Below are 10,368 nucleotides of genomic sequence, written 5' to 3'. Positions count from 1 at the left end.
TGGTCAGAACAAGGCATAACACACAAGCTGGCATTGAGCAAACTCCAGAAATCATGAATTAACAAAGGCATATGATAAAACTAAAAAAAAAAAATACCTTAGAGATTATATTTGTATTATGGAGTAAAAAAAAAAAAAAGATTTTCAATTGACAGTAAAAAGCTATAATGAAATCAAGTCTGTTTATGTTTGACAAAATGATGTTTATTTTTACAATAGGAGTATTCATAATCACAGCAGGGCACACACAGGATCAAAGTTTCCATTTAACTGGCAGAGTGTGTTTTATTGGAGCACTGCTGCCGTGTCAGAGCTGCTTGCTAATGTTCATTAAATATTTGTTAGCACAGATCTATAAATATCACATGTCACTGAATGGCTTCATTGCGGCGCCACAGCTAACATGACAAGGAGAAAGAAATTCCAGCATTGCTGCTCTAACAGTCCTGGCTGAGCTCCAAACATCCTTTCATCCTACCTTCCTTCCCTCCCACCTACCTCACTTCCTTGCTCCTTTCCTCCTCCCTTCCTTCCTTCTTTCATTCAATGGAAGAAATTCTAGCAATTGAACTGTATTCCAGTGCAACCCACTCATCTGTTGTCTATAGGCTGCACCATCTGAGGTGGATTCATTAGAAGATACGAGACAAGCAAGTGAGCAAGCAGAGAAAGAAAGAAAGAAATAAGCAGATGGGAAGGAATTAAAGAAGGAATTAAGGAAGGAGTAAATCGAGGATGGAGGGGTGAGGGGTTTGGAGAGGGTCCCAGCCTTTCTCCGGACTCAACCATGAGAGACAAATGTCTGAAAGAATCAATTATAGGCCTCCTCCCCTACCCATCGCCCCTGATTAATGAATAATTAAAGCTCCTCAGTGCAGGGCTACGTAGCATAGATAATATAAGATTAACCATGGGTCTATCAGCATGCCACCACTAATGTAAGGTTATGTAGACACAACGTCTCTTAATTTGTCCTATAGACACTTTTAACTTGTTAACAGGGGCAACAGCCTATAATTTAATTTCCTGCACTTTTTTCCTAACTTTTCTGAGCACAATTGTCCATCATTGTATATTAACTAAGTAAATACTACCTTGCTTATATTATAACTGTATTGTGCTTTTATTGCCTAAAGTTCCTCAAGATATAATATGAACACATAAGATGATATCAAGCCAGTATCTCACTGAAGCTGTCCCCTTTGTGCAAAGTAACCCTGTTACTAAAGACATATAGACCTATTTATAATAAAATAATAACAACAACAATGCAGACTGTATCCAACAAGTTGCACCTTATACTGTGCTGCAATTTCTGAGTCCTACACCTCGTCCACCATTATCCAGACAGCAGCAAAGCAAAGGAGGATGTGACATCCACACATCCACACACACACACACACACACTGGACTGACTGACTGACACAGTCCTGCAACCCAACCTTGACATAACTGTAGACATTTTTATTATAATTTCGGCTCTTGAGGGGGGAGAGGAGAGGAGAGGAGAGGAGAGGAGAGGAGGGAAGGGGAGGGGAGAGAGGAGGAGGAGGGGGGGCGGCTTTGCCCTTACAAGTCCGAGGCGGGACTGTGGTCCACTTTGGACCGCTACCCCCGCCGGTACTTGTAGTGCACCGCTCCTCGGCATGTTTCATGTTGACATGCGTAAAAAACTACACTTCCCCAAAGCTGTCACAGAGCGCTTCCGCCTCCCATTGGCTGCTCGCTCCAGCCGCAGCCCCAGAGAATGAATGAAATTGAAATAGCTGCTACATTACATGTACAATACCGGGCTCTGCAGTGTTGCATTCTATCATACTATATCAAAATGGCCACAGCGGTACAGAACCCCCTCAAATCGTAAGTACCACACGCTTCCTGAGCGTTTGCGCTTCTGCTATTTTTTTGTGCATGCTGTCAGTGTGTAATTTAAGAGCCTTGAATTCCCTCATAATTCTCAGCATGATTTGCCAACACATCTCTATACATGCATTTGCTCACAGCACCAGATGAAAGAAGGGAGATAGATAATGTCACGGGATGCGAATGAATGGAGCGTAAAGAAAAGTTAGCTATATTTAAAAGCTGACGTTGTGTGTGTCAATGTGTGTGTGTGTGGAGGGGGGGGGGGTGTCTGTGTTTGGGTTTTTTTTTTTTTTTCTTTTTGGGCATGAGGGGGGATTATTGTGCGCTCCGATCCGATGCAATTCATACAAGCGTTTCCCTGAGCCAACAGCAGCGTGTGCGCAGGGATATGGAGGAATGCTGGAGGTAGACTTGGGTGACCCGGTATGTCCCTTGCCAGTGCAGCCAGCCAAGATCACGGTCAAAGCCAGGCTGGAGTGGCAGAAAGGCTGCTGGCTGGGAGCTGAGATGGCTGTGCAGCACCTGTGTGCACATTTTTATTTTGGGCAGAGAGGGGGGTAAAGCAGGCAGGCAGGCAGGTAGGTAGACAGGCGGAATCAAACTCAATGCTCCGGGTTTTTTTTTTTAGGCTGCAGCGTTACCTTTGCTGCCGGACCTCTCGCAAATATACAAGGATGAGGTGTAAATACAATACAATGGTGCTCCGATATACATTCATCTTCACCGCCTATAATAAAATGAGAATAATAATAATAATAATATGGGGGGAAAAAAGACAAATTGCAATCCGTTGTTTCACACCAAACCTGCATCTCAGCGGTTATTTATTTCCGCGAAGTGGGTGTTTTAAAGGGTGGGTTTCCAGTGAAGTTTCTCCTGTGAAGATCCCCTTTGTGCAGCTTTTTTTTTTTTTTTCTTTTTGGAAGGGGTCCTTTTTTTTGTTTTTGTGAGACTGGTTTCAGCGGAATGCAGACGCCTGCTGCCCGCCTGGGCTCCCGGCCAAAAAGGTGGCTGATGTGCGTCTGTAAGCGCTGGGTACTTACACTACTAGATCTAGAAATATATTTACATAAAAGAAAAACCACACACATACACATACAGATACACACAATAGCATGCAGCCGAGGAGAGTTTTGGGCACACAAAAGATTCAGCTTGGGCAGTTTGAAACAAAGAAAAGTCACAAGACCTGTGTGTACAAAGCAGGGGCGCTGATGCTGTGCAGGATTTTTTACCTGGGCATGGATACGGGATACAGACCTCTCTGTGTGTGTCTGCTCGTCTCTGTGTGTGTCTGTCTCTCTGTGTGTGTGAGTCTGTCAGCCTCTCTGAGATGCAGACACAGGCGACATTTCGTGCAATTCCGTGAACGACTGCCCTGTACGTGCCTGTTTTGAAGAGCACTTGACAGGAGAGAGGGGATTGCTATGGTCCTCCTCACTTGGGCGACTGACTGACTGTGTGCTGCTGCTGCTGCCCCGATTGGATTGGCTGTGATAGTATTTCACTGTTGTGGCCAAATTAATTTTTTTTTTTTTTTTTTTACTCTTAACACAACAAACACAACCCCTCTGCCCCTCCAATATATCAGTGGTTAGATAATAATCCAATATATGATGATATTCTGTATTAGTATTTGATAATGGGATAGATAGATAGAGATAGAGTGGATGGAGGCTGAGTTCAGAGCCTCTCCTCCTCCTCTTCCTCCTCTCCTGTATGAGATGCTCGTCCAAGCAGAGCCACAGTGTGACCTGATTGCTCCCAGAGGCCCTCTGACACCATGACAGGGGATTAAATTGACTGATTTGCATGGAATATATACTGGGACAGACTGAGAGAAGAAGAAGACTGTGGCTTGCAGGAAGAGAATAGACTACAGGAAGTAAAAAAAAAAAAAAAAAGTGTAAAATGAAATGAACTCAGCAGCAGCAGCAGCAGCAGCAGCAGCAGCAGCAGCAGAGTAATGAACTAACACCCAGTTTCCAATCATGGTTTTAAATTGATTTTTAATGCTTATATAAAGTTGAACAATAGAGGGGAAACAGTGAAGCAGTCAAGTTGTCAGCCAGTTTCAGAGCTGCTGCAGGGATGCTGGCGAACGTCGATGTTGGACGACGGCATCCGACCGACTGACCCCTGTTCAGTATGTGTGCAGAAAATAAAGCTGAGAGCATTTATCACACAAGGCCGCAGCAATCAACAACAGGGCCTATAACGTCTCACCAACTGTATAAATGCCATCGTTACGCAGTGTGAGTTTAACTGCGTTGTTTCCAGTTACCACACTCACTGCGATCGGCTTTTTAAAACAAGCCCTGGTTAATTAGCATGTCTACAAACAACAAACTTGCTATTAGAGGCTTACAAATTAGGGGCCGATCCAACAAAACGGGCCAAACAACGAGCAAAAAAATAAAAAAATTTGGTTCAATGTCAGCCCTAATAGGGCGGCTGACTGGCTGGCTGGCTGTGCACTGGAGATACAATGCCTGTTGTGTCCTTAAATGTCCTTAAAACCTTATTGTTGCTGGTGTTGAATATGTGCAATAGATTAAAATCCGTTCAGTGGATGTAAACTGAGTGGGAAGCGTTTACAGTACAGTTGTTGTCCTTCACTGCAGAACCAAAGTGTGAGTAAGACTTTGTGCGGTGGTGCGTTGGGGCTCCGGTTGATGTGTTATGTTGTGTTACGTTATGTGGACGTCGTCGTCTACAGGAGGAGGAGGAGGAGGAGAAGGAGGAGGAAGGAGCGAAGAGCAGCAGCCATAGCTTCAATCTACTGGGCATTTCCTCATACCAGCCCTCACTCTGCTCTATCTCTCTCTCTCTCTCTCTCTCTCTCTGCTGGATTAGAGACTCGTTTAATCTCTCTTTCCTCTCTCTTCCGTATGCATCTCTCTCTCTCTCTCTCTCTCTTATTTCCTCCCTGTCCTCCCATCACCCCACGTCCCTCTCCCACGTTGCCCTCCCTCCTCCTCTATCACTTTCTCCATCCATCACTCCTTTTTTTTCACCATCTCCCTTTTGTTCAGCCATTTCCTCTTCCGTCTCGTTCTTCCTTTCCCCCCTCTATTTTTTTTGGGTGCTTCAAACAATCTCAGCCCTCTGAGCCACTCACCCCCCCTTTCCCACCACCACCACCACCACCACCACTACGTCTTTACATTGTGAATCAAGGCATGTCACACTACTTAAATATTCTGCAAGAAGTAGAGAGGGGGGAAATTCTCTATGCATTTTGTCAGATCCCTTTAAATCTACTTGGATAGCTTATTTCCCAACACTTCCTTTGGAGGGATTTACTGTAGATTTGGACTAGTATCTACTGACGGAAAGTCTTTATAGTCCACTGCGCTCGCACCAAATTAAACAATCTTTTCCATTCGTGTGCCATCACAGATTGTTATGTTAATTATAAAAGAAAATATGAAGATCCGGCCTCCAAATGTTTCACTGATTGTGTTGTTACTTCCTTCCTTCCTTGATGACAAAGGCTGTAAATTTAGATTTTTTTTTTTTTTTGGGTACAAAATGCAATTAAATTAAATCAACACCCAAGATCTGACTTCATTACAACGAAAAACCTAAAGACACAGGTGGTAGATTTAGTCAAAATGGCAGTTGATGTGGCGTATACTCCAGCGATATTACTTCTTTGTGCTGGTTAGAGGAGGGGAGGGTGGTGGTGGTGGTGGTGGTGGTGGTGGGGGGGGATGTAGATAATCGTGTGCTGTGGTATTGGCAGCGGTTGTGGCAGCCAGGGCCTATATAATATTATTTCTGCCCTGCCTGACTGAGCCGAGCTAAATGAGTTCCATGTAATAACCGGCTCTGTGTGCAAACAGCCCCGCGCGCGATGGCTGAAACCACAGCCTGAGCATCCATTTCTAGATCTTTCTCTTTCTCTTTCAATCTCTCCCTTTCATTCCCTCACTCGCTCATTTGTGCGGTAGCTATCGCCCGTGTGGATGGAGACACACACATTCACACATGCACACACACAAACGGAAACATACACACAGTTGCACTCTCTCATTCCCTTTCTTGCTCTCAGTTTTTTTTTCTCTATTCGTGGGAGTAAGCCTGAGGTCTGATGTTTTTTAGGGTATTTCTTTTTCACAGTTATTCCTTTCATCATCCCCTTATTTAGACTTTCTATCTGTTTTACTTTGTCTTTTTTTTTCGTGAGACGACAGGATAGAGAGAGACTGAGAGACTGGGAGAGAGAGAGAGAGAAAAGAGAGAGACATAGATAAGTATTTTTAGCTCTATGACCTATTTCTCCAGTGCTACCTAACTGACTGTCAGTCAGCTCCACTGCTTTGGGACCTTGTGTGATGATTTCCATGCCAGGAAATTTGGAATTTGTAGTTCTGTTGCGGCTTCAAGTTGTAGTCCAAATTGCAAAACCATGGGGCGATACGAGGAGAGTGAGTCAACCCAAATCTCTCCTCTCCTCTCCTCTCCTCTCCTCTCCTCTCCTCTCCTCTCCTCTCCTCTCCTCTCCTCTTCCTCCTCTTCTTTCTCCTCCTCAGCATTATTTCCCCTCTCTTGTCATTCCCCATTTATATTATTCCCAGTGCCTATGCGTGTCCAGTGTGGATCCCTATCAGGAGTTGTCGAGGGTGGAGTCAACAGAAACCAATGGCTGCTCCCCCCTCTGCAGCACTTTAATAAGGATGCAGGATGGGAGAACAGGCTGGAAGGGGGGGTATGGGGGGGTGGGGGGTAAGAAAACATACCCCTCGTCTAGTACACACACACACACACACACACACACACACATATCCACATCCACATGCGCGCACACACGTGCACACTCTGATACAGAGGTAGGGAATCCATCGCTATAATAAGAGGCCAAGTGCAGTGGTGATAAATCTCACCTGAAGGAGCTGTTCAGAGGCAGATTGCCTTACCCTGATGTACTGCCCTCAATACACACTGCAGCTAGCTACGGGCTATATACACCCACCCACACGCACACACACGCACACACAAACACACACACACACAAATACTCAGCATGCATAAACAGGTATGCACTCTTTAATGTGAGTGTGGATTCAAAAAAACCCTCAACAAACAACAGGCGAGCAGCGTGTACACTGCACACATTCACTCAGTCATAGAGGCCTGTGATTCACATGATGTCTTATATGGTGACTGTGAGAAAACCACACCCAGTGGACGACGAGCGAGAGAGAGAGAGAGAGAGAGAGAGACACACACACACACACAGGAAATGACACACAGCTTTTCATTAAAATCACACACATAGCAGCAGCATGTACGGTAACACAAAGTGCGAACAGAAGTGACGTGATTTGTTGCATGGCTCGGCCTCAGTCTGCCTCCCTCACTCTGCTTCTCTCTGTCACATCCATCGTCAGGTTCAAATATGCAAACAGTCAGTTGCAGAGACACACACACAGACACACACTCACACACACAGACACACACTCACACAGACACACACTCACATAGACACACACACATGCACAGACACACACACATGCACAGACGCAGTGCTGTGACAGCGATTCGAGGAAACTGACGTTTCCCAGCTGGTAGTGTGGCAGACATCCGCTCCTGCGCACACACTGCCACACACACACACACACACACACACACACACACACACTGACAGACACACATACAGACACACACCCCTGTCTGTCCATCTGTCTGTCTGTCACTGTCAAACCCAGTGTGTGGCCTCTTTGTCTTTCTGACTGACACGCACACACACATACACACTCTTAGATGCTCACAAACACAAAGGTGTGTGTCTGTACCTGTTTTCGTTAACACAGGACACAGGATTGGCTGGACCGCAGCAGTGTGTGTGTGTGTGTGTGTGTGTGTGTGTGTGTACTAGGGGTGTCACGATTATAGATTTTCTTGGTACGATTATTGTCAGAGAAATAATCACAGTGTTACGATTATCACAGTTATTATGCATTAACACTATGAATGTGTAAGATCAAATATACCGGTAGTCGAAAAATAATTACATTACTCATTGTTTATGCAAAATATTTCAAGTATCTATTAATATATGACCAATTATTAACCCCCCAGGGGAAGTGTTTGCAATATTCAGGTCATAAATTGTCGTCTATACCAAATGTTTACGTATCATTTTTTGTTTTGGTTTGGTTTTTTTGGGGGGGGTTTTTGCTACCAATTCAATGTTACGTTATAAATGGACCAGTATCTGAACATTTACCTTTATTTTCGCGCACATCTGCCGATATGGTTCCTACATAATCTTTTTTGGGAACTGACGGTATTTGGGAATCTTTACGATTAATTAAATGTGGTGGTTAATACGGCGATTAATTGTGAAAACAAGTAATCGAGACATCCCCTAGTGTGTTGTGTACTCCAGTGTGTGTTGTGGTTTTGCCCTTTTACATGGTGCAAACTAAACTACACAGGACATCATCATCATCTTCGTCTTCTTGCCATTGCCTACAGTGAGTGTGCATGTGGTGTATACGTGTAACAGTGTGTCTATGTGTGTGTGTGTTTATGCAGCCAAATATATATAAATATGGGTGCATACACACACAAGCATACACATCTATATTTCCTTGCAACTGCAGCCTTGCAATCTTCAGAAGAACAGGAAAATGTGTTCATGCACACACACGCACACAGACACACGCGCACACAGATTGGAAAAAGAGAGAAAAAAGACGAATCATTTCACTGAGAGAAAGAGAGAGACAGAGAGAGAGAGAGAGAGAGAGAGAGAGAGAGAGAGGACAGTGGAGAAGAAATTGAATTGAGGGTGGTGAGGATGGGGGGAGGAGGGGGGAGGAGAGGGGAGAGGAGGGGGTGAATTGGTAAGGGTGATATTGCATAGTTTAATCTGTTGAGTTCAGCCATGGAAAGGGCCGAGGTGGGGGAGGGGAGGAGCAGTACAGTAGTGTAGTAGGCCGCTTGATATTAGTTCTCCACTGTGCACACACACACACACACACACACACACACACATACACATACACACAAAGCACCGTGGGCCAGACAACACTCACATATGCGTGTGTGTGTGTGTGTGTGTCTGAGAGTAACTGCACAGATGGACAATGGTGGATGAGACAGGTGTGTGGACCAGGTGCACAGACTTGAAGATGTAGGCACAAGTGTTTTTACAGGCTTAAAACTAACACACATACACACACAAACACACACACACAGACGCAGACACACACTTGGGGCTAGCAGTCACAGTCTCGGCAGCATTTGCTAACAAATCTAAGGCGCAGAAACACTCCCATACAATCTGCCCTCAGCCCTCATAAAGCCATTTACATGTAGACTACTTCATTTCCTTCCAGTTTAATTACCTCATTTCACCCAGTTGGAAACCGCCATTGAAATGAAATCTTTTGTTGGCATTGACATTTTTTTTTTTTTTTTTTTTGCTAATTGTGGATTAATTTTTATGATTCCCCTCTTTCTCTTCAATGATGTAATTTCACCTCTAGGGGGAGCCCTCTGTTTCTCTATGTGTTGGGAGAACCAGCTTAATTGGTGTGGTTAATTGCACCTTAACCATAAATGGCTGCGGGGCAGTGTACTGTATGTGAATGTGTATGTGTGTGTGTGTTTTACTGTAGCAGTGTGTGTGTGTATGTGTGTGTGTGTGTGTGTGTGTGTGTGTGTGTGTGTGTGTGTGTGGCGCTGCAACAACACTGTGGACGGAGACTCACTCAGTGTGTTGTTTGTTGCCGAGGACGACCGACCGCTCGCTCCTGCTGGATGGGACGTGAAGGATCACCCAGAGATTCAGACAATAGCGAAGCCAGGGTGGGCCTGGTGGGGCGGCTGTGCTTTTTAGGAAGAAGAAGGCTGTGTGTCAACGGCCTGTCAGCAACATGAGTGTGTGTTTATTTGGGTGTTTATATGTATGTGTGTGTGTGTGTGTGTGTGTGTGTGTGTGTGTGTGTATACTCACCAGTTCCTCCAGTGTTTTCATGAAGGCCTCTCCCTCCCTGCTGTTTGCTTAGTGCAGGCTGAGGCAGACAGCTCAGTGTGGGCTTTGGATTCAAACACACACATAGACACACAGACACACACACGCTGCAGGCACTATCATTCCTTTTCCTCGTCTAATCATGATTTAGTGTGTGTGTGTGTGTGTGTGTGTGTGTGTGTGTTTGTATTCCTCTCATTATTACTGTATGTGTGTATGCATTCAACTCTTTGTTATATTTCCACATGTACACACATACTGTATATCACTGTGTGTCCTCTTGTTCTTGAAATTTCTTTATTTGGATAAACCCCTTGAGATGTACCATCTCGTTTTCGAGGGGGTCCAAACATATAGACAAACATAAATTCATCAGACAAACATGTTCTGAACAATATAGAAAAACCGACAGACAACCAAACATACAAAAAAAACCCCTACAACTTCTATTGGAACAATACAACCGTCCAGTATGAAGGCCACAATGGCCAACACTGAGACTGAAATGACAG

General features: G+C 44.7%; 1 protein-coding gene across 1 annotated transcript in view; it reads left to right on the top strand.

Annotated features, from left to right (window-relative positions):
* The first annotated feature begins 1,549 nt into the window (after positions 1-1,549).
* The window catches only part of dpf1 (double PHD fingers 1), a 46,365-nt gene continuing 37,546 nt past the window's right edge, over positions 1,550-10,368 (top strand). The window contains exon 1 of the mRNA XM_085794916.1: positions 1,550-1,860. Within this exon, the coding sequence (XP_085651042.1) occupies positions 1,748-1,860 (113 nt within the window). The 5' untranslated portion in view covers positions 1,550-1,747. The remainder of the gene's footprint in view (positions 1,861-10,368) is intronic.

The sequence above is a fragment of the Trachurus japonicus genome, chromosome 13 (assembly GCF_045865225.1).
Source record: "Trachurus japonicus isolate A0001 chromosome 13, Traja_1.0".
Lineage (NCBI taxonomy): Eukaryota > Metazoa > Chordata > Actinopteri > Carangiformes > Carangidae > Trachurus > Trachurus japonicus.
Note: the sequence above shows the minus strand (reverse complement) of the source record. Positions and strands in the feature narration are given on the sequence as shown.